This window comes from Bos javanicus, chromosome 13, assembly GCF_032452875.1.
Source record: "Bos javanicus breed banteng chromosome 13, ARS-OSU_banteng_1.0, whole genome shotgun sequence".
Taxonomy (NCBI): domain Eukaryota; kingdom Metazoa; phylum Chordata; class Mammalia; order Artiodactyla; family Bovidae; genus Bos; species Bos javanicus.
The window spans coordinates 51,925,112-51,950,423 of record NC_083880.1 but is presented as its reverse complement, the minus strand read 5'-3'; the positions used below and the strand labels follow the sequence as shown (position 1 = coordinate 51,950,423).

General features: G+C 41.1%; 1 protein-coding gene across 3 annotated transcripts in view; it reads right to left on the bottom strand.

Moving 5' to 3' along the window:
- The window catches only part of DNAAF9 (dynein axonemal assembly factor 9), a 173,199-nt gene that overhangs the window by 48,662 nt on the left and 99,225 nt on the right, over window positions 1-25,312 (bottom strand). For all 3 annotated transcript variants that reach the window (XM_061436679.1, XM_061436680.1, XM_061436681.1), the window contains 5 exons: window positions 23,080-23,191; window positions 22,016-22,086; window positions 21,074-21,124; window positions 20,405-20,492; window positions 3,852-3,955 (listed from right to left, as the gene is read on the bottom strand). In XM_061436679.1, coding sequence (XP_061292663.1) covers window positions 3,852-3,955; window positions 20,405-20,492; window positions 21,074-21,124; window positions 22,016-22,086; window positions 23,080-23,191 — 426 coding nt within the window. The remainder of the gene's footprint in view (window positions 1-3,851; window positions 3,956-20,404; window positions 20,493-21,073; window positions 21,125-22,015; window positions 22,087-23,079; window positions 23,192-25,312) is intronic.

Sequence of the window (25,312 nt, the reverse complement as noted above, 5' to 3'; positions counted from 1 at the left end):
GCCTGGAAAATTCCATGGACAGAGGAGTCTGGCAGGCTATAGTCCATAGGGTTGCAGAGAGTCAGACACAACTGAAGCAACTTAGCACCCAGGCATGCATCCAGTTTTCCCAGCACTGTTTGTTGAAAAGACTGTCTTTTTTAACTGAATGATCTTGGCACCTTTGTTGAAAACCTTTGACCATATATGCAAGACTTTCTTTGGGGGCTCTCTATTCTGTTCCACTGGTCTATACATCTGATCTTATGCCAATACCACAGGCTTTATGGCACTTAGGCTTCAGTAGTTGGAGTGAGAGGGCTCAGTAATTGCGATTCCTGGGCTCTAGAGCACAGGCTCAATAGTTGTGGTACAGGCTTAGTTGCTCCAAGGCATGTGGTATCTTCCTGGACCAGGGGTTGAACCCATGTCTCCGTCACTGGCAAGCAGATTTTTTACCACTGAACCACCAGGGAAGTCCTCAACTTTCTTCTTTTAAAGACTGCTTTGACTACTTGGGCAGGGGGTGGGCGTGGGGTTTTCCCTGAGATTCCATAAGAATTTCAGGATGGGATTTTTCATTTCTTCAAAAAATGCCATTGAGATTTCAATAGGAATCTATAGGTTGCTTTGGGTAGTACTGTTATTTAATAATATTAAGTCTTCCAATCCATGAACATAGGATGTCTTACCATTTACTTAGGTCTTCTTTCTTTCAGCAATGCATTGTGGGTTTTGGTGTTTAAATCTTTCAATTCCTCAGTTAAATTTATTGAAATTGTTTTCTTAAGAACCTTTTCAGATTATTCACAGTGGGGTATGGAAATGCAACCTTTTTTTAAACTGTTTATTTTCTATTCTGAAACGCTGGTAAATTTATTAATTCTAATAGTTTGTGTATGTAGTCTTAAGGAATTTCTACATATAAAGCATGTCATCCATGAAGAGAGCTAATTTCACTTCTTTTTTTGGCCAATTAAATGCCTCATCTCTTTTTCTTGCCTAACTTGTTCTCACTAGGACTTCCACCAATACCATGTTGAATAGACATGGCAAAAACAAGTATTTTTGTCTTGTTTCTGATATTAGGGGACAGAGTTTTTTAATATTTAAGTTTTGATAATGAAAGTCATATTCATTATGAAATAAAAATTTGAGAAAAATATAAAAATAAAATACAGAAAAAAGGTTTAAAATATTAATCCCAAGTCCCATCACTCAACTTCAACTACAGCTAACACTGTTAGCTTGTTTTCTTAAGAACCTTTTCAGATTATTCACAGTGGGGTATGGAAATGCAACCTTTTTTTAAACTGTTTTTTAAACAACCTTTTTGGTTGTTTAACCTTCTAGTCTTCTGTTCCTGTTCATTGACTCCCTTTTCTATGACTGGGAAGTCATACTTACTTTTACAGCTCCATATCTTGCTTTTAAAACTTAATTTACCATTAGTATCTACCATGTTGTTGTAAACTATCTGTCAGCATTTTCAAAGACTGCATCCCACTCCCCTCTCAGCCCACCACTATGACTGGACATTCCATATTATCAATCCCACCTCACCTTTTGTCTACTGTACCTTTTATCTATTCGTTATTAACTTACTGTTATACACGGTAGTGTAAGGCTGTATCTGTTGTGCTTCCACATATCTGTTAACTAACCTCAGGTCCTCTGAACACCCATGATTTGGCACTCAGTGCTTTCATGTTGGTAAAGACAGAGCTCATCACAGAAATGAAATATTAACTCATTTAAAAAAAAAATCACTAAAAATGGTTTTCCTGGTTTGTGCTTTTGCTTTGAATATTTTGTAGAGATTTAAATTATTAGTCTGATAAACTTTATGCTCTTATCTATACAATGGAATACTACTCATCAAAAAAGCAATAAAAAGGAAAAACTATTGATACACACAACACTGATGAACCTTAAAAACCATGCTGAGTGAAAAATGCTAGACTCAAAAGGGTTCAGAATGTATGATGTCCACTTATATAACATTTTAGAAAATGCAAACTAATCTACAATGACAGAAAGCTAGTAAGTGGTTGCCTGAAGCTAGAAGTTGGGGAGAAATATGATCTACAAAAAGGTATTAGAAAACTTCTGGGAGGGTTGGGCATGACAAAAATCTGTATCTTGACTATGCTAGTGGTTTCATGAGTATATACATCTGTCAAAACTTTAAATGGATACAGTTAATTGTATGTATATTTTATTTAATCTAACATATCTAAAGTATTATTTTAAATGTAATCAATATAAGAGTATTAGATCTTTCACATGCTTTTTTAAGATATAGTTGATGTACAATACTATATAAATTTTAGGTGTACAACATAGTGATTCACAATTTTTAAAGGTTATAATTCATTTATAGTTAATATAAAATATTGGCTACATTTCCTGCATTGTACACTAAGTCCTTGTAGCTAGTTAATTGCATTTAAAGTATACTTCAATAAACTATCAGCAAAAATTGAAAAAATCCTTAAGTAATCAAATCTAACAAACTTTTTCTTTAGAATTTCTTGAGTCATTTCTAAGCTTAAGATTAGAATGTCTTCCTGTCCCTAAAGATTTAATAAATATTCTTTTTTATATTCTTAACTGGACTTATTGTGGTGACCATTTAATAATATACATGTCTAAGAGAGTAGATCTTAAAAGTTATCAGAATCTGAAATAGATATATGCAGTATACAATTGAATCACTTTGCTATACAGCTGAAACTACTGTAAACTGTAAATCAACTATACACCAATATAAAACAAATATTAAATTTTAAAAAGCTCTCACCATAAGAAAATAATTAATAGCTATATTCTACTTATGAAATTTTAAAATATTTTACTTGTCTCAAAAGTACATTTTGACTTTTGATATGAGTTAAAACCCAGCCCTCACCCCAAAATGCAGTAATTTATTATACCAGCACTTAAGATTCATCCTTTCTTTCCTGATGTTGGAAGACTCTTTAACCTAATATTAAAGCCTTCACCTAACAGGACCATCTAATCTGTCTGGACGGTCTGCCTACATTTTTGAACAGCCTTAAGTTCTATGGAAGAAAGAACTCTTTCTAACTTGATAACAGAATTTATTTTCAGCACTATTTGACCAAACCACTTCACCTGGTCTCTTTCCCGGCTCTGAAACAAGCTGGTTTTGAGGCTGAGACCCTGCAGGGTGGACAGCCTGCCCTCTGCTCTGGGGTCGTACTACGATGAGCCATGCCCTGGCCAGAGAGTACAGGCTAGGGGAAAACTCACAGCTACCCACATCCCCACAAGGGAAGGGGGACTTGTTGTTGCAGACTATAGAATTAAAGGATGGTTCTGGGAGTAGAACTTTCATAGAGCTGGAGGTTAATTCTGAGTATGAGAGGGGGTGGAACTAAGCCTTCAAGGAGAAAATTAGTTATTTCTCTTCCTTTCAGGCTTTCTTATAATTCTTTCTCATGTTCAACAAGTGAGTGAAACCCCAAAAATGTCACAGGAAGCTGTTTCTTTCCAGTTCTTAAGTGGGTGAGTCTTTGTGTCTCTGGGTCGGAGGCTATCTGTGAAGGGTTACTGGAGGCCACCTTCAGCTGGTCTTCTTTGAGACAAGTTAATTGGGCATGGGTAGCTGCTGGCCCTCTTGACCAGGAAGTCATTTATACTTAACTCCTTTATAAAGTGGCAGGGTTGATGAGGCTGACAAGAGCTTCTCTCTCCATGACTTCCCTGCCTGCTGGCCTGCCTCAAGGGCAGTGCTGGTTCCTAAGCCATTGACTTGTAGTGACAGAGGGACAGGGAGTTATTTGATTTTACCCTCAGAAGTGTGAGTATCTTTCTGAACATCAAAACTTGGATTGTAAAACACCTACCCCATCATAGAACAAAATGGAATTCATGTGGTCCTTGGAAATGATGATATTTCCGTGATGACGATCAGAAAACAGAAGGCCATTAGAGAAGAAATGTACTTTTCCTGGAAGGAAAAGAGAGCTGGTCAGAGCTCCGAGGGCTGGATCCTAGTGGCCAGTATCACAGTGTTCTTCCTGCAGGTCCTAGGGCAAGCCAGAGTGGTAACTAGAGATCTTCTGCAGTGCTTAAGTTAAACAATCTTGAGCTTCTGGTTCAAGATGGTGGAGTAGAAGGACGTGTGCTCATCTCCTCCTGTGAGAGCACCAAAATTGCAACTAGCTGTTGAACAGCCATCAACAGGAGGACGCTGGAACCCACCAAAAAAAGATATCCCACATTCGAAGACAAAGAAGCCCAGCAGATGGCAGGAGGGGTGCAATCACGATAAAATCAAATCCCATACCTGCCAGGTTGGTGACTCACAGGCTGGAGAACAATAATACCAAAGAAGTTCTTGCACTATTGTGAAGGTTCTGAACCTCATGTCAGGCTTCCCAGCCTAGGGATCTGAAAAAGGGACCGGGAATCCCCAGGGAATCTGGCATTCAGGGCCAGAAGGATTTGATTACAGGCCTTCCACAGGACTGGGAGAAACAGACCCCCCAGTTGTGGAGGGCACAAACAAAATTTTGCACGCACCAAGACCCAGAGGAGAGGAGCAGTGACCCCATAGGAGACTGAAGCAAAACTACCTGTTAGTGCTGGAGGCCTTCTTGTGGAAGCGTGGGTCAGCAGGAGCTCGCCACAGGGACAGGGGCACTGGAAGGTCCCCCTTGGAGTAAACCCCCTTGGGGTTCACCATTAACCCCACCATAGAGGCTGTAGACCTCAGCGCTGTGTGGCCTCAGCCCAAACAGCCACCAGGGAGGGAGTGCAACCCCACCCATCAGCAGATAATTGGATTAAAGCTTTATTGGGCAAGGCCCTGCCCACCAGAGCAAGACAGTTTTTCTCATCACCAGTCCCTACCATCAAGAAGCTTACACAAGACTCTTAACCTCATCCATCAGAGGGCAGACAGAAGAAGCAAGAAGAAGCACAGTCTCACAGCAGCTATAACAAAAACATATTACAGAAAGTTAATCAAGATGAAAAAACAGAAAGTTATGTCCCAGATGAAGGGACAAGATAAAATCCCAGAAAAACAACTAAATGAAGTGGAGATAGGCAACCTTCCAGAAAAAGAATTCAGAAAAATGATAGTGAAGATGATCCAGGGTCTCAGGAAAAGAATGGAGGCAAAGATTAGAAGATGCAAGAAATGTTTACCAAAGACCTAGAAGAACTAAAGAACAAACAGATATGAATAATATGTAGAAGGAATCAATAGCAGAATAACTAAGAATGGATAAATGACCTAGAGGACAGAATGGTGGAAATTATTGCTACAGAACAGAATACAGAAAAAAGAGTGAAAAGAAATGAAGACAGCCTAAGAGAACTCTGGGCAACATTAAACACACCAACATTCACATTATAGAGGTCCTAGAAGGAGGAGAGAGAGAGAAAGAACCTGAGAAAGTATCTGCAGAGATAATCGCTGAAAACTTCCCAAACATGGGAAAGGAAACAGTCAACCAAGTCCAGGAAGCACAGAGAGTCCCAGGAAGGATAAACCCAAGGAGGAACACACCGAGACACACAATAATCAAAATGACAGAAACTAAAGACAGAGATGATATATTAAAAGCAACAAGGGAAAGATAACAAATAACATACAAGGGAACTCCCAGCAGGCTAATAGCTGATTTCTCAACAGAAACTCTACAAGCCAAAAGGGAATGGAATGACATATTTAAAGTGATGAAAGGGGAGAACCTACAACCAAGAATATTCTACCCAACAAGACTCTCCTTCAGATTTGACAGAGAGGAATCTAAAGCTTTCCAGACAAGCAAAACTTAAGAGAATTCAGCACCGCCAAACCAGCTTTACAACAAATGCTACAGGAACTTCTCTAGGCAGGAAACACAAGAGAAGGAAAAGACCTACAGAAAATAAACCCAAAACAATTAAAAAATGGTAATAGGACCATACATATCTATAATTACTTTAAATATAAGTGTATTAAATGCACCAACCAAAAGACATAGACTGGCTGACTGGCTGAAAAAGTGAAATGCATGCACTTACACTTACCACATCACTCTGCTTGACCCCCCAAATTGTATATAATTACTTTATATTGTTAAGTTAATCATGTTCCCATTATGGCTTGCAATTATATTTTATTTTTTGCCTGCCTATTGATTGTGAAAACTGATAAATGTCTTTTACTGTTGTGATTATATAACTATTACTCATTTAATACCATTGTATCATGATCGATCAACAGAAAAATAATAGAACTCTGTATCACCAAAACTAGGATCTAACAGAAAAACCTGTAATAACTTTTTAAAATCCAGATGCATATTAGAATTATCCTGAAATATTTTGAAGAATAAAATTGCTCTGGTATTGTTTTTTTTCTCCAGAGCTCCAGATATGTTTCTAATGAGCAGTCATGTTTAAAAACAACTGGACTGTAAAAACTTTTACTTTTATCTAGTTTGTTTCACTTTTTCTATTTCATATTCAGTGCTTCCGTTTCATTATTATTTTCTCCAACTGCTCCATCTTTTTTTTTCCTATCTTTTTTTTTATGTTCTTTCTCAAGCCTTTATCAAGTGTAGTAGAAAAGCTTTTGTATACATATATATAAATATGTATATTTTAGAAAACTGATGAGTTTTTGCCTAACTAAAAAAATTTTGACATTCTGATTCCACTTGTTTGAGTTAGTATGAATAGAATGCTAGATTTCTAATTAAAAAATAGATGTGCAGCAAGCAATAAAGGTTTACTGTACAGCATAGGGAACCATAGTCAATATCTTGTAATAACCTATGATGGAAAATAATTTCAAAAATAATTATGTGTATTTGTATAACTAAATCACCTTGCTGCACACCTGAAACAGTGTAAGTCATATATATTTCAGTAATATATATATTAAAAAAATAAAAACAATCTTTATGCTGAGCCCTCTGCTCTGAGAAAGCCATGTATCCTCTGAGGGCCTCAGAGAGAAATGAGGCATCAGATACAGTCTTTGCTGTATAAGAATCAGAAAAAACAAGTGAATAAGCTACCAGCTGATGAAGTGAAGCAAAATTCACATTCACATATGTGTGTCTTCCAGGAAAATATACTAAAAAAGACTTTGGGTATGTCTGCTCCATTACTAAGTTAACAGATGCTCCTTTCTTCTATTTTGGCAGAAGCTGGCTCAGCTCTGAAGAGACCACATCTCTCACTTAAGGCCCAAGAAAGAGCACTGTGGCCTCAGCTGTTGAGGACTGGTGAAGGGTGCTGAAGGGCCCCTTGCCAGCATAGGAACATGTGCGTTGGGCAACAAGTGTGTTCTACTGGAGGCTGCTGTTCTGTAATTCCCAAAAACAAGATGGGTGGGACATAGACACTGAGTGTGGGTTTCTTATGACAAGGATTCAGATTTAAGGAGAGCTGCTTGCTTCCTAGGCAGCCAAGGTTACAAAGCAGCTCAATACAGGCCCTACTGAGTAGATCACAGAATGATGGACAATGAAGGTAATAAGGATTAAGGCTGGGCCTGGGCTTGCTTTGGAGAACCAAATGACACAACCAGGGCACCCATAAGACTACTAGGTAAAGTTGTTCTCTGGAACTGGTCCAAGCTGGATACTTTCTGTTCCTGTAATAGCCTTTCTTTTCATGCTTTCACAGAGAAGAAATAGTGTTCCTTAGAGCTCAAGGCAAGGCTAAGGGAATACCACCAGTATGCTAAGGCAAAGTTGGTGGCTCAGAGAGTAAAGCATCTGCCTGCAATGTGGGAGACTTGGGTTTGATCTCTGGGTTGGGAAAATCCCCTGGAGAAGGAAAAGGCAACCCCCTGGAGAAGGAAAAGGCAACCCACTCCGGTACTCTTGCCTGGAAAATCCCATGGACAGAGAAGCCTCATAGGCTACAGTCCATGGGGTTGCAAAGAATTAGATACGACTGAGTGACTTCACTTTCCGGAGAAGGCGATGGCACCTCACTCCAGTACTCTTGCCTGGAAAATCCCATGGACAGAGAAGCCTCATAGGCTACAGTCCATGGGGTTGCAAAGAATTAGATACGACTGAGTGACTTCACTTTCCAGAGAAGGTGATGGCACCTCACTCCAGTACTCTTGCCTGGAAAATCCCACGGACGGAGGAGCCATGTGGACTGCAGTCCATGGGGTCGTGAAGAGCTGGACACGACTGAGCGACTTCCCTTTCACTTTTCACTTTCATGCATTGGAGAAGGAAATGGCAACCCATTCCAGTGTTCTTGTCTGGAGAATCCCAGGGACGGGGGAGCCTGGTGGGCTGCTGTCTATGGGGTCGCACAGAGTCGGACATGACTAAAGCGACTTAGCAGCAGCAGCAGCAGCAGCAGAGTAACTTCACTTTCACTTTTTTTTTCAAGGCAGAGGACATGAGACTAAGAAGAGGGATTGATTCCTTGAGTTGCAGTTCTAAAAAGTTAGCCCCAAAGCTCTGGAAGGCTATAATGATATGAAGAGCAAAGGCCAAGTTTTGAAGGTTTCCTGAGGAGGTGGGGTTTCAGGAGGCACAGAGGGGCCTAGTGAGTATGTGTGCTTGTGTGTGTGTATTAATGAGGTGTGGGGAGGAATGCGAGAGGTGGAGGCAGTTTTTAGGTACAAGAAGAAGGTTTGAAATCTGAATATCAACTGACGAACTAGATGAGTAGTCAGAGGGAACTAATGGCATTCTTACCAGCCAGCCCAGTTCAAAGCACTCAATGCTTCAAGTCCAATAAGGTTCCCACCCGCTAACAAGTAAAACCTAGCCTCACCTACACACAGTCTTGCCCTGTGACTCTCCTGAGTGGGGGTTCCTCATGCCCCAGCCTCACCATGCACTCACACCAAGGTTTGTCACTGCTGTTCCCAGACCATTCCCTCCCCCTCTGGCACAACACTTTCACTCCCTTAGAGACTCAAGCCTCTCCTTTCCTTCACTGCTCACATCTACTGCCCTCCTAATTATACCACAACACTTTAAATAGCTTCTGAATGTGCTCACAGTCTTCTTTTCCGAAGCCAATACTCCCTTTCCCTCTGAGATCTGGCCTTGCTGCTCCTCAATCCCAGCTCCACAGCAGTAAAGCAGCACCCAGAATGTCTTAACTTCTGAAATCTTCAGCTCCAGAACCTAATCTCTGACTACAGTATGGCATCATCCTTTTAACTATCTCACTCCCCAAACTTCATTCTGTGATGTCACTGAGCCTTCAAAGCCTTTGGTTACCTCATTTTCTCTTACTGCTCAAAAATTTGACTTTCCTCTCAACTATACCCAGGGCTGATCCACAGGGACAGGGATGGGAATAGATTTTACTCATAGCATGTCATATACATTATAGTTTTGCATCTTTGCAACTACCAGTGGGAGAGAATAGTATTCTTAGAGAATTGATGGGGAAACTCAAAGTTTAGCGAGATCTTCCCAAAAGTCACAGAACTACTTGTTAGTGGAGGCAAGTACAGAACACAGGTTTGTCTGATGCCAGAGCACTGTACACGCTGGCCACTTCAGTTCTCTTACATTTTTCCTTCACCTTTGCTCTCTCCACAGCCCATCTGCTGCTAACTGGATGAGGTACCTTCTCTGCTTCCTCAATCTCAAAAAGTCTTCAAGTGCTGCCTGGCAGTCCCACCATTGCTACCTCTGTCTACCAATTCCTCCAGGGCATGGCCAAAACCCTCAGCACTCTCCTAACACCACAACTTCATAAACTCCAGCTACAAGATGGCTTTACCTACTGTTACAGAGAGGGATCAACAGGTGTAATCAGGTAGAAACTGTTCCCTACCTACTGCTTCTGGGCTCTTCCATGTCCTGGGGTCACTGTCTACCTACGTATCTCTAATGTGAAGCTTCTTAAGAACAAGTACCAACTTAAAGACCTCCTAGACAAACCTCAAAATCACTCCAAAGCTTCCAGAAAAGAGCACAGATCTGAAAGTTGGCATATTCCACATAGTCACTGGGATGATGGGAAAAGAGGCACATCAGGGAGGTCATCTCCAGCACTTTTTCTCCCTCTAGATTCTGAAGCCTCAAAACAAAATGGAAAAGAGGAAGGGAGAAATTCACAAGTATGGAAAAGCACTCACTATGGGGCCTGATCCAGGGCAAGGACTCAGTACACAAGAGCTGATTATAGTACCAGTGCAGAGACTGATGTCACAGCTACCCATTAGTTTTGCTCTGGGAATAGTAACATGTGAGATAACTGAAGTCCATCACTGGGTGGTCTGGTGCCAGTGCCCTGGTCTCTCAGATCCCAATCCACTTGAAGTAGTAATGCTTTAGGTATCTGTTTTGGACTCATGACTGTCAAACTGTGGTCTGATGGGATATGCTTTTGTAGGGGCTTCTCAGTGACTGTGGGAGCCAAATCCTAAGGTCTTCTGAACCCTGTCTTCTTATCTAATCATTGGTGCCTTGCTTGACGGGCTCCGTCATTCCTTCTCTATTCTGTGAGTCTGAAAACTCAAGGTAAGAGGAAGTTCACACTCAGTACCCAAGGAGCAAGGGGACTACATCAGGACTACTATTGACTTCTACATCCCCAGAAGTCTAACAGGAGAGGAATGAGCCCTCAGGGAAAAATAAGACACCAAGCATTAATGATAAAAATTTGGCTTTTTCTCCTTCAGACAACAGGCTGTACAAATAAAAATCCTCCAATGGCCCAGCCTGTATAAATAGGGAACACTATCACTGCTGGGAAAATATGATGCAGTGGGTGGATACTCTTCATTCTGTATGTATGACAGTATGTGAAGTACACACATATGGTTTAAAGAAAAAAAATCAAAACAACCACCCCTGATGCCTAGACTGCACCACTCAGCCTAAGAAATCAAGTATTCCTCGTGCCTTTGAAGCCTCCTGAGTGTTCTTCCTCAAACATACTCTTCCACTGAAAGGGAACCAACATCCCAAATTCTATACAGTTTCACCATACTTCAATGTATCTATAAACTATATATGACTTAGTCTTGTCTGTTTTACTTTCATACGGATGGAATCTTAGCACACATTTATTTTGTGACTTGCTTACCTCTTTCAACATCCTATTCCTGAGAGTCATCTACACCATAGGTAACATGCAACTACGGGTATTATGTATGTTGTAGGTATATGCTGTCTAATTCATTCATGGTCAGTACTATAGAGAAGTTTCTTTTAAAGTGTCCTTCAACAGTTCATATGGGCCCAAGGGAACACATGAGAGGGTACATAATCAAACAGATGGCCACTGTCTGGGCCTTCCCATCACAGGAAAGTGAAAGCTTGGTCACCAGAATTCTCAGACTTTATGCGTCAATGGTATTAGCATCTCTGCTCCTCATTGCTAAATAATCTCTGTCTGATGGAAAAAATACTCTGAATCTGTAAATTGCTACAGGAATAATGAAAGCGCTGCCTGAGTGTCAACCATTCACTAGGCTTGTAGAAGATAGTAGATATATAGTCAACTGATATTCAACAAAGGTACAAAGACAATTTAAAGTAAAAGGAGAGTCTTTTCAACAAATGATGCTAGAAAAAAATGGATATGCCCATGTAAAATAATGAATATCAATTCATACCTTGCACTGTTCTGCCCATTCCTACCAGCCACAGTGGAAAACCTCATGCTTTATAGGGATGGCAGCTAGAGATCTCAGAAGGATTTTGACTCAGTACTGGGGTAAAATTAGTTCTAAACTAAATGCTACTCTGCCTCCTGCCTGACAAAACTTAAAAAGAAAGGCCGAGATAAGACTAGAAGAGAAATATAACAATTATTATAATTGTATCACATAAGTTCAAGGCTAGAGGAAAGACAGAACTATGCTAACTTGAGACGTGAAAGATGTAAAAAGGATCTAAACAGAACTTCTAGAGATGAAAAATACATTTCCTGAGAAGAAAAAAAAAATACTGAGACTAATGACATGAGACAATTCTTGAGAGGTTAGCTATTCCATGGTACTGCTGCCTCAGATTTCATTTAGTATGGCCACGTGGCCTGCACAGGCCTTAAACTGACACTATGGGCTCTTCATGCAAGCACATGTCCTAGACAACAGCCTGCAGAGTCACAAGCAAATGTAAGTTCCTAATAAGACTTTCCCAGCAGCCCTTGTCATCAAAAGTCTTCCCCGAATCCTTAGTGTCTTCCCCTTGTGTGCCCCTTATATAGTCAAATTGACTTCATCACCCCATGGAGCTTACCAAAACCTCCACTCTCTTTGGTTTGAATGGGCCAGTTTGGCCTTAGCCTGGGAAAACTCAAAGCACTCCACCCACAGACTTTAATTAAGGCACATACCCCAGGTCTAGCCCGAACCTTGCTTTGACCCCTCTCCCCTGTTTGTCTGTGTGACCCATCAGCGCATCCCATATACTTCCTCCTGGATTTGTGAATAATACGCTTCTCTATTTCAATTTCTTTAGTGGTCTTTTGTTGGACCTGGCTCACCATCCAGCACCTTCTGTTCCAATTAACAAATGATAATTTAAAAAACTTGTAACAACAATGCAAAACAAAAGATTAGTAAATTAAAATATGCAGAAAATATGCAAAATAAAACACAAAGAGAAAAAAGACTAAAAATAATTGTACAGAGAATCAGGGAGTGGTGAGACAACTTTAGGCAGCCAATTGTATGTAATTGGAATCCTTGAAGCAAAGGGAAAAAACTGAAGAAATAATGAGCAAAAAATTTTCAAGTCTGAGGAAAACTCTAAATCCATTGATTCAAGAAGCTAAATAAATCCCAAGGATAAGCAACAAACCACAGCAGTCACATAAAGATCAAACTGCTTAATATCTATGATAAAAAGAAAAAATCTTCAAAGCAGCTGGAGTTATATAGAAAGGAACAGAGATAAGAATGACAGTAGATTTCTGCTCAGAAACAATGTAAGCAAGAAGACAGTGGAGTACAGCTACATCTGTAAAGCCCAGAAAGGAATGGTCAACCTACAGTTCTTTACCAAGTGAAAATATCTTTTCAGAAGTCCTGGGGTTTGGAACTTCTGAAATGGCTGTGAGGAGTCTGGAAAATTCTCTCCCCAGGAAACAGCCATAAAACTGGACTGACTGTCAAAAACAAAAAGTTAAGGACTCTGGTAACAGACCAAAGTTATACAACAAAACTGAGATGCATTCAAGGAATTCTACTGAAACTTGGTAAAAATAGTAGAAATTGGAATATTTTAGCTTGAGGCTATTCACATTACCTCTCTTCCAGCTCCATGGTGCAGAAGTCTTATGAGGGAGTGAGGCAGGCTTGTCAGAGTGGCTGACTTTATTTGGGGGCAAAGCACAGAAAATTCCACACAAAGAGATATCAAAACTTGAAGCAATCATAGTGGCAAACATTAAGGGAGGACCAACATACCAGAGATCTCAGTGCTGTTGATACAACCAGCCAGAAATGTAGCAGGGAAGTCAGAGGACTGAGATAAAATAGACGGCAATTACGTCTTTAGATACAGCAAGAAAGACGTGTTGCAAGGCACTATCTAGTGCCAGGTGCACCAAGGGACATATATGAAAATGCTCACAACAGCACTGTCTACAACAGCGAAAAACTATAAAGAACCCAATGTCCACCAAGAGTCAAAAGGATAAACAGCATATCTTCACACAAAGCACTCCTATGGAATCATGAAAATGAATCAACTATATGACTACACAAAACAATCTGGATGAATCTGAGGATCAGAATACTGAGTAAAAAAGGCAAATCCCAGAAGAATACGACAGAGTATGATTCTAATTTATATTTAATTAAAAAATAAGACATTGTTTAGGGATATAGGTGTATGTGGTAAACTCTAAAGCAGGCTCCTGGGATTCCCAGGAGCTCAGTGGTAAAGAAGCTGCCTGCCAATGCAGGAGACACAGTTCGATCGCTGGTCCGGGAAGATCCCACATGCTGCAGGGCAACTAAGCCAGTGCACTACTACTACTAAGCCTGTGCTCTAGAGGCCATGAGTCGCAACTACTGAGCCCAAGTGCTGCAATTACTGAAGCCGGCAATTACTGAAGCTCTGCAGCCTAGCCTACAGAGCCTGTGCTCCACAACAAGAGAAGCCATCATAATGAGAAGCCTGCACATTGCAACTAGAGAGTAGCCCCCACTCACCACAACTAAAGAAAAGCCTGTGCAGCAAGGAAGATCCAGCACAGCCAAAAATAATTAAAAAAAAAAAATGACCCTTGATAAGGTCATCATTTAATAAACAAATAAATAAAGCAGGCTCCAGAGGATTAGGTATTTGGCAGCCAGCCTGACCAAGGTCAGCAGGGTGGGGAAGAGAAGGGCATATAAAGGAAATGAATGAACAGAAAGCTGCATAACAAAAAGCCTTGTGATAGCAGAAGTCACTAACTGAGGAAGAAAAAATTTAAACAGAACTGGAAACATTTCAAGGTAAAGGAAGTACTATTCTTTTTCACTGAGCCTTCCCTAGACTGAAAAGTAAAAGACCTGGACCACCCTCCAGATGTTATCACTAACTTGTACTAGAACCTCAGGCAACTTTTTCACCTTCTATGGGGCTCAACGTATGAAGATCAATCAAAATAAGCACAATGGTGACTTTTAAAAATGTTTTCAGAGGTAAATCTGCAACAGGCAGATTTACCTAGATCCAAAGGATATTTAAACTTCAGGACCCCTCATCACCTGCTTAAGCCCCCTTCCAAGGCCCAGGAAGAGACTTATTTTATGTGTTACTTTCCTTACAAGAGCCCCAAAGAATTATAAACTTCAAGTCCTATAAAACTGACCTGAGCCCTACAGTGGTAAAATGCTTAACACACTTCTATTTAAATTCTCTGCTCCTACTGAAACTTCTGGCCTCAGAAAACCATCTCCTGATTCAAACTACATTTTCCTCAGAAACTAAGAAAGTGTGAAATCTAAGCTCTCAGGTGTGTGACAAGGTTCGAGAAATTCCTGGTTTGTGTGCTTTATTCTTGTGTAGACGCTTGTTCCTTGGAAGGAAAGCTATGACAAAACTAGTTGTTGCTGTTGTTCAGTTGCTAAGTTGTGTTCGACTCTTTGCTCCCCTATATACTACAGCATGCCAGGCTTCCCTGTCCTGCACTATTTTCCGGAATTTGCTCAAATTCATGTCCATTGAGTCGGTGATGCCATCCAAACACCTTACCTTTTGTCACCCTCTTCTCCTCCTACCCTCAATCTTTCCCAGCATCAAGGTCTTTTCCAATGAGTCAGCTCTTCACATCAAGTGGCCAAAGAACTGAATTTTCAATTTCCGCATCAGTTCTTCCAATGAATATTAAGCGTTAATTTTCTTTAGGATTGACTAGTTTGATTTGTTTACTGTCCAAGGGACTCTCAAGCGTCTTCTCCAACACTACAGTTAAAAAGCACCAATTCTTTGGCGCTCAGCTTTCTTTACAGTCCAACTATCACATATACACATAACTGCTGGAAAACCATACCTTTGATTATACAGACCTTCATTGGTAAAGTGATGTTTCTGCTTTTTAATATGCTGTCTAGGTTGGTCATAGCTTTTCTTCCAAGGAGCAAGCGTCTTTTAATGTCAAGGCTGCAGTCACCATCTGCAGTGATTCTGGAGCCCAAGAAAATAAAGTCTCTCACTGTTTCCACTGTTTCGCCATTTATTTGCCATGAAGTGATGGGACTAGATGCCATGATCTTAGTTTTTTTGCATGTTGAGTTTTAAGTCAGCTTTTTCACTCTCCTGTTTCACTTTCATCAAGAGGCTATTTAGTTCCTCTTCGCTTTCTGCCATAAGGATGGGGTCATTTGCCTATCTGAGTTTATTGATATTTCTTCTGGCCATCTTGATTCCAGCTGTGCTTCATCCAGCCTGGTATTTCACATGATATACTCAGCATATAAGTTAGAAAAGCAAGGTGACAATATACAGGCGTGACGTACTCCTTTCCCAATTTGGAACCAGTCCGTTATTCCATGTCCGGTTCTAACAGTTGCTTCCTGACCTACAAACAGGTTTCTCAGGAGGCAGGTAAGTTGGTCTGGTATTCCCATCTCTTGAATTTTCCACAGTTTTTTAGTGATCCACAAATTCACCTTGATTTGTGGACCTAACATTCCAGGTTCCTATGCAATATTGTTCTTTACAGCAATTGGACTTGACTTCCATCACCAGTCACGTCGACAACTGGGCACTGTTTTCACTTTGGCTCCATCTTTTCATTCTTTCTTAAGTTATTTCTCCACTTTTCTCCAGTAGCATACTGGGCACCTACCAACCTGGGGAGCTTGTTTTTCAGTATCCTATCTTTTTGCCTTTTCGTACTGTTCATGGGGTTCTCAAGGCAAGAATACTGAAGTGGTTTGCCATTTCCTTCTCCAGTGGACCACTGGAGAGTTTTATCAGAACTCTCCACCATGACCCATCCATTTTGGGTGGCCCTACATGGCAATGGCTCATAGTTTCACAGAGTTAGACAAGGCTGTAACTCATGTGATCGGTTTGGTTAGTTTTGTATGACTGGTTTTCATTCTGGTTTGCCCTCTGATGGATAAGGATAAGAGGCTAGTGGAAGCTTCCTGAATGGAGAGACTGATGTGGGGGAATCTGGGTCTTGTTCTGATGGGTGGGCCCATGCTCAGTAAATCTTCAATCCAATTTTCTACTGATCGGTGGGGCTGTGTTCCCTCCTTGTTGTTTGGTTGAGGCCAAACTATGGTAGGGGTAATGGTGGTAATGGCGACCTCCTTCCAAAAGACTTTTGCCTACACTGTTGTATTCAGTGCCCCTGACCCCGCAGCATGCCACTGTGTTAACCCACGCCTCCACCAGAGACTCCTGGACACTCAAAGGCAAGTCTGGCTCAGTCTCTTGTGGGGACACTGCTCCTTTCTCCTGCGTCTTGGTGCACACACAGTTTTGCGTGTGCCCTCCAAGAGTCTGTTTTCCCCAGTCCTGTGGAAGTTCTGTAATTAAATTCCACTGGCCCCCAAAGTCAAATTCCCTGGGGATTCTCAGCTCCTTTGCCAGATCCCCAGGTTGGGATATCTGTTGTGGGTCCTAGAATTTTTTAACATTGCGAGAATTTCTTTGGTATAATAGTACTGCAGTTTGTGGGTCGTCTGCTCAGTGGCTCTATGGTGGGGCTAATGGTAACCCCCTCTAAAAGGGCTTAGGCCACATACCACATGTCCCAGGTCTGCTGCAGCCAGAGTCCCTGTCCCTGTGGTAGGCCACTGCTGACCCATGCCTTGACAGGAGACACTCAAACACTGAAAGGCAGGTCTGGCTCAGTCTCTGTGGGGCCTTTGGGTCCTGGTGCACACAAAGTTTTGTTTGAGCCCTCCGAGCATCTCTGGCAGTTATTGGGTTTGATTCTAAATGTGGTTTTGCCCCTCCTACCATCTTGTTGGATCTTCTCCTTTGCCCTTTGACATGTGGTATCTTTTTTTGGTGGTATCCAACATTCTCCTGTTGATGGTAGTTCAGCAGTGAGTTGCAATTTTGGAGTTCTCGCAGAAGATGAGCACATGTCCTGCTCTGCCATTTTTAAATTACTTGTAAGTGAGCATGTGATTTCCACCTGATTTAATTTTCTTTAGTCCCAAGGGTTCAAAGCCAGAGAAAAGGCACTGGTCTGGGCTGCTGGCATGTTCATTCTTCAGAATCAACTGGGAATCAGTTCAAAGGCAAATCAACAAAAGTCCTGTATAGTCAAAGCTATGGTTTTTCCAGTAGTCATGTATGGAAGTGAGAGCTGCACCATAAAGAAGGCTGCTGCTGCTGCTTAGTCACTCAGTCGTGCCCAACTCTTTGTGACTCCATGAACTGTAGCCTGCCAGGCTCCTCTGTCCATGGGATTCTCCAGGCAAGAATACTGGAGTGGATTGCCATCCCCTTCTCCAATAAAGAAGGCGGAGTGCCGAAGAATTGATGCTCTTGAACAGTGGTGCTGGAGAAGACTCTTGAGAGTCCCTTGGACTACAAGGAAATCAAACCAGTCAATCCTAAAGAAAATTCACCCTGAATGTTCATTGGGAAGACTGACGCTGAAGTTGAAGCTCCAATACTTTTGTCTATCTGATGCAAAAAGCAGACTCATTGGAAAAGATCCTGATGCTGGGAAAGATTGAAGGTAAAAGAAGAAGGCAGCAGAGGAAGAAATAGTATCACTGACTCAATGGACATGAATTTGAGCAAACTCCAGGAGACAGTGGAGGACAGGGGAGCCTGGCATGCTGTAGTCCATAGGGTGGCAAAGAGTCGGACATGATTTAGTGACTGAACAACAACAGAGATCTCAGGATAGACTGAATCTTGCTGGATAACTCAATACAGTGTAAGATTATTTTTTTAACAAGGCCTTTTGCTAAGAAGGTGAAAACTGATTTTGGCAAATATCCTTGCTAAATATTATAACTGGCTCAACTATGACAGAGTATAACTGTCTCTGTGTTGTGTCTACAAGCTGATTTTAAAACATTATGCAATTCTGCCTCAAGGCTGGGAGTACTGTCACACACACTCTTGTTTTCAGCAAATGTTCCTAACTTCCTGGTCTTCTGCACCAGGATCTGGAGAGGCAGGAATGCAGGGGCCACAGCACAGTCATGATAGTGAACGCTACCTGGCATTTTGTGGATCGAAAACCAGAACTCCTTGTGTTTTGTCTTCTGTGACAATGGAGAAGCTAAAGTTTAACCAGTGATCTGAGAACATGGAGAGCAACTTGCCACTGGAGAGAATTTTCAAGAAGAACAAATTATCCAGAGAGAGAATCTGCTTAGTAAAGGATGAGGCATTTGTGGAACAAAAAAGGCTTATCTAACATGGAAAGAATAGGACTCATAAGAATACGTTATTTTGAGGAGACCAAAAGGAGTATGGAATGAATCCCAGGAAATCCATGCAAGACCCACAGAGTCCTTGAGAACTTTAAATCAGCAGAAATACTGCCAGTTTGGATTGAAGGGGATAGAGAGAATAGAAAATGAAAGGAGCCTGTTGGACCCCCCAAATTCTAGAGGCAAGAAGCAGGCTGAAAAACTAATAAGCTACAAAGTGCCACCTTCACGAAAAGGAAGGATGACACAGGTATAGTCACAAACTAAGAGGGTAGAGTCATGAACCCAGGAGGCAGAACTAAGAGTTTAACAAGTAGAACAAAGAACCCAGAGGGCAGAGCTAAGGGTCTTGGAGGGCTATTCCCAGGCCTTGAAACCTAATCCAGGAGCTGGAGTTTGCCTAGCTTAATTTCAAAGTTGTCTTGGGCTTGGGACTCCTTTTTAATATAAATGTCTATACCCTATACCACTCCTACCTTGTACATTGGGAGGGCTAGGGAAGATAAAGAGCCTCTAATTTCACAGGTCCACAGATGGAAAGGAATCTTGTTCAGGAGCTGTACTTTATGAATTACAAGCCAGCGCCTCACCTACAGCTGATTTAGATAATCTTGATGATGAGATTTTTGGATTTTTCAGCTGGTCAGAGTTAAGACTTTGAATTGCTGCCATAATGGAATGAGGCTCTTGGATGGGGGTTGATTATATCTTTCATGTGAGAACTGTTGGGGTCAGAGGGCATACTATGGTAGGCAGAAATTTAAGACAGCCCCCATGACCTTCAGCCTCTTAGGTTACTCCAGTGTTTGTGTAACATCATATAGCAAAAAGGAGATTATGTGATTGGGTCTCCTCCAATCACATGAGCCCTTTATAAGCAGAGTTTTCTCTGGGTGGTAGAAGAGGAGTTCAGAGAGATTAACAGTGTCAGAGATTCAACACGATGCAGGTTCTTTGTTGCTGAGATGGGAGAGGGTCACAGGGCAAGGACCTCTGGAAGTAGGAGCTAAGACTGCTTCCAGCTGATAGCCAGCAACAAAAAAAAGAACCTTAGTTCTCCAGTCTGAAGGAAATGGACTCTGCAAACAACCTGGATGAGCCTGGGAGCAGGTTCTTTCTCAGAGACTCCAGAGATAAGCCCGCTGATGCCTTGACTTCAGTATTATGAAACCCTACACAGAAATCTAGCAAAATTTGCCTGGACTTCTGACCCACAGAACTGTGAGATAATAAATGCATGTTGTTTTAAGCTATGAAATTTGTGGTGATTTGTTACACAGATATAAAAAACTAATCCAGATTTTGTTTTGGCCCAACAGAACCTATTTCTGGACATGCTGCTGCTCTAGCCCATCCTGAGAGCAATCCTCAGGCAGCAACAAGAGGACCAGTGCAGTTGGCGGCAGTCCTTTCTAGCACAAGTCTCCTCATCTGGAAAATGGACAGATCAAAAGAGAAAAGCTGTGGGAAAACACTTCTACACTCAAAAGTTTTTTCAAATATCCCATGTATCATTAATTACAACATTCATGTCAAAACCTGTGAAAGAGGGACCCAGACAGAGTAAAAAACAGAAAAGTCAGAGCTGCTCACCTTCTTCAGGCAAAGATTGTGAATTACTAGAATAAAGGTATGCTCCTTCTCCTCTAGTTAGAAAAGTACCCAGGAAACACTCATCTCCCTTGAAAAAACAAACACAAAGAGCAGGTGATTTACAGCATAAACACTGACAGAATCAAAACTTCTGTCCACGTTTGTATGTCTACAAAAGCTGCTAAGTCAGCCTCAGATATACTCAACTTCTCTTCCAGTTCTTGGCACTTCTTGGCTCTTTGCCATATTACTGGCACCTGTGACTTATGCTGAGAAGAAAAATGTTAAGGTCCTCTCAGTCTAGGCACCATGGTCTGCAATGCTTGTCCATATTCCAGTAAATTCATATCCTCTGATAACAGAGGTGGCTTCTCCTTGGCCTAAAGCCTTGACCTTCAGTTCTATATGTCTCAATTTGAGAACTGCTTCTAAAAGTACTGAGAGATTTTGAAAAAACACGGAAAGGTTTAAATGGCAGTAAGAATCCCGCTTGTGTACTCCATACGTGGTTATTTCTAGAGCTCTGCTCTGAAGGGGAAGAATACAACAGGAATTGAGACAAGGAGGTATAGAACCCTTAGATTAGCAGTAAGATGAAATATGTTAAATTGTTTTTATAAATTGTTTACATTTCATCTTGACAACATTAAGAATAAGAAGTCTGCTTACCAGAACTGACTGCTGGGTTTTCTCAGACAATTTTACTTCAATATCTTCTACCTGTGTCCAAAAGGAGTACAGATTTTCAATTCACTGCTTCAAGGGCATAAACTCTGCTAGGTCTCCCCCTGTGTTCACATATTTCTAAGAGAGCAGTCTCTCTGTCAAATCCAGGGTTCTCAGGCCCTGATGGCTGGCAGACCTGGTTGCTGGATACCAGATGCAGAGCACAGGCCATGGTAGGCTCCCTTACAGGGACATGAAGTCCAGCTAAATGAGCCTACATTATGTGGAGAGAGTATGTTAGTCTCCACTTACATTTCATTTTGGAGAAAACGAATTTTAGGGATGAAGGAAAGAGAACATACTAAAATATTTTGAATGTGTTCTCATTTAAACATGTTCACATTAGAGGATGACTTTTGCTTGTCTTTATTCAGTTCAGAATTGTAGAAACAGAATATAAACAAATTCTGAAATAGGTACTTAGACCATTACTAGTACTTTGTGTCCCAAGGCACCAGAGATTCAGACCGAGTCCCACAGATGAAGATGGGACCTTTCCACATGTAGAGACATGGTTGTAAAAACTCAGCAGCAACTATTCTGACAGAAAAGGGAGCACACGATCCACTTTTCACTTCCTGTGTGACCCTGGACAGGTTGGGAGATTTCTAAACCTCAGGCTCCTCATCTGTAAAATGAGGATATTAACTTCTTCCCTTGACAATTTAACAGGGACCCAGATAATTTACTTTCTTTTGGAACTTTCCCCAGATTACACGTTAATGAAATTAGATTCATTTGTATAGAGAAGAAGAGCAGAGATAAAAACTTCTATCTGAACAGTGGTTAGGTCAGGATCTGACATGCCACCAGAGACTCGTCCTTAAATTTTCTCCCCAGTTTCTCCACGTTTATCTCCGTTTTCACCTGATGAATGATACTAACCAGCCAGGAGCAGAATCTGGGTATGGCAGCTGTCAGGATTATAAAGCTGGTTTCTGTGATAACAGTGCCATCTGCAGGAAGACCACAGACATGTCGGTTACTGCCCACCACCAGAGCCCACCTTGCAGGCCCCTGACTGCTTCCCATCCTCAAGAGTGAGAGCTCCTCTTACTAGGATACAAAGTCTGATGCCTTCAGAAAATGAATTCCTCATATGGGGACAAGAACCTAATGAGGGGATGGAGAAAGGCTTCCTCATGTGATTATTCTTTTTAAGACAAATAGAAATACATATTTAAATACAGAGTCCTTTTCAATCCATGCTTTTAATTTTTGCCAAGGTAGTACAGGTGTTTGCATTAAAAAACCAAACAAAAATTATCAAGGTCATCAAGCTCTGGATATTATCATTCTATAGAATTTTTTGCTACCATAATGGATAAAAAAACTGATCTAACTATTGCTTCAAATTGTTTTTCCTGACTACTAGTAAGGCTGTACATATTCATATTCATACACACACAGTGGACCCTTGAACAATGTGGGGGCTAGTGGTGCTGACCTTCTACACACTTGAAAATCCATGAGTAACTTTACAGTCAGCACTCCATATCCACAGTTCCACATCCATGAATTCAACCAACCATGGAATATGTACTTCTGTAGTATATACTTATTGAAAAAAATCTGTGTAGTTTAAACCTGTGTTCAGGGATCACTTATGTACATGTGTGTGTGTATAAACATTAAAAATATATATATTATTTTCAAACACTCTGGTGAACTGCCTGCTCATATTTTTTGCCCATTTACCATTGGGTAGCTTGTTTCTTTCATATCAATTTATAAAAGCTCTTCATAAATTAGGAAATACACCCTTTGTTTATTGCAAGTATTCTAATATTTTCACCAGTTTATTCCTGGTCTTTTGATTTAGACTATGGTTTGCCAAATATTACATATACATATATATATACACATACACACACACACACATACATATATATACACACACATATAAAAGGAAGTTCAAGTTTTGCTTTCCAAAGATGACATACACCTACCTTTTTCTTTAACCAAAATCTGAGATGTCAAAAATGATTCTGAGAACACCACAGATCCTAAGCACCCCCTTCCTCCCAGCAAGTCAGGAATGTCATAGATGGCCATACAAGCCTGTATCAAATGAGAAACCAGAGTTAGACCAGTTGTCAGTCCTAAACATTCAGGGAAAGATCCACAAGAAATAGACCACAAAATACTAAGCCACATGGCAAAAAAATACTTGAGAATTTCTAAGGAAAACTCAAGTTATCTTGAAATGCAACTCAAACTGGGAGATGACTTCAGGATCACCTAGGCTTCCTTACAATTGCTCCTAGGTCAGAGGCACACTTGGGCTAGAAGAAGAATATCTTTATGTTTCTGTGCTATGCTATGCTAAGTCACTTCAGTCGTGTCCGACTCTGTGCGACCCCATAGACCGCAGCCCATCAGGCTCCCCCATCCCTGGGATTCTCCAGGCAAGAACACTGGAGTGGGCTGCCATTTCCTTCTCCAATGCATGAAAGTGAAAAGTGAAAGTGAAGTCGCTCAGTCGTGTCCGACTCTTAGGGACCCCATGGATTGCAGCCTACCAGGCTCCTCCGTCCATGGGATTTTCCAAGCAAGAGTACTGGAGTGGGGTGCCATTGCCTTCTCCATATGTTTCTATAAATTCCCTCAAATTGCTTCTCCTGCCTGAAAAGCAATGTAACAGCCTTTCTTAACTGTGACCACTGCTACATTCTACTATGTCCACATGGTCATACATTCCTTCTTTGGTTTGGGCTCAAGTTCTGAACAAATCTGGAAAGTAAGATACAGGTTTTCACAGATATTTTTGGCTATATGTCAAAACATACAAACACTCCTTTCAGGACCAAAAAATTAAAAGAAAGCTGTTCAAGCTTTTATGGCCAAGACAAATAAAAATAAGAGTCTTACATAGGTCAGGAGAAAAAAAAAAACTGGAGCAACTCAGAGAAAGCTCCTGAATGGCTGGTAAGAAGGTTCTAATTTAGTTAAAAACTAGTGAAAATAAAATAATTCTGAGGACAACCTAGCAGAGGAAATGCAGAAAATGGTATAAACCAGAGTTGGAGTCTGAGATGACTGTGAAAATCTGGTGAGGGATACGAAGTAAGTTGCATGATAAGCCCTCCCAGGTTCCTGCCCCTCCTGGCCTGACACTGCTGAATGACCAGGTACAGAGCTCCTGAAACTAGAGTTCATTTTCATATCTTGATGTCCTTGTGTGGGACCCTGCTCTACCCTTAGGACAGAGACAAAAGACCTTGGCCTACAGAAGAGACTGAGAGATTCTAAAAAAAAAAAGGTGGCAGAAGAGTTGAAAGGAAAAAAAAAAAAAACCATAAAGTCCTTTCATCCATGTTGTCATGATAAAGAAATGCATAAAACGATAGGCTTTATATTTTTGTTAACTTTCTTATTAGGCTGAACAACTAGAAGTGAGGTGAAGTTGCTCAGTCATGTCTGACTCTTTGTGACCCCATGGACTACAGCCTACCAGGCTCCTCTGTCCATGGAATTTTCCAGGCAAGAGTACTGGAGTGGGTTGCCATTTTCTTCTCCAGAGGATCTTCCCAACTCAGGGATTGAACCTGGGTCTCTCGCATTGCAGGCAGATGTTTTACCGTCTGAGCCAAGGTTTATTTATATTTGTTTCAAAGAATTTTGAGTATCTGAAGACACAGAACCATCCTGGGCTACATGGTTCCTCTTATATGACAATGATCAATTCAGTTCCCAAGTCAATTAGAAAGACAAATCCTGTAGCTCCTAATCCCCACTTTCTTATTTGGCCTCTGGTGTTCAGGAAGGGGAGAGAGGACATTAAAAAGAATATATGTAGTATTTTTTAGGCACTTGCTACATACTTCCCATATGTGGCAAGGGGACAGAAAAAATATGAAACATGGTTCCTATCCTCAGGAAACCTATAAAGTAAAGTTGGAGAGATAAGAGCATTCCTACACATAAGTCAACATGTGACACACTATAGAATTACTCCCTAATTTATGTAGTATAACCTTCGAGTACTCTAAGAACACAGTACTTGTAGGGAGAAGTCAGTAGGGCAGGCTTAAACGAAGAGGCAGAACTTCATCTCTGCCTGGAAGGGAGGACAGGATTTGGACAGAAAGCACCAACATCCTATTTTTTCTTTCCTATTTCATTAGCTGCTGCTGAATGGGTACTTAACACAGTACTGAACTCCTAATCACCAACTCCAGT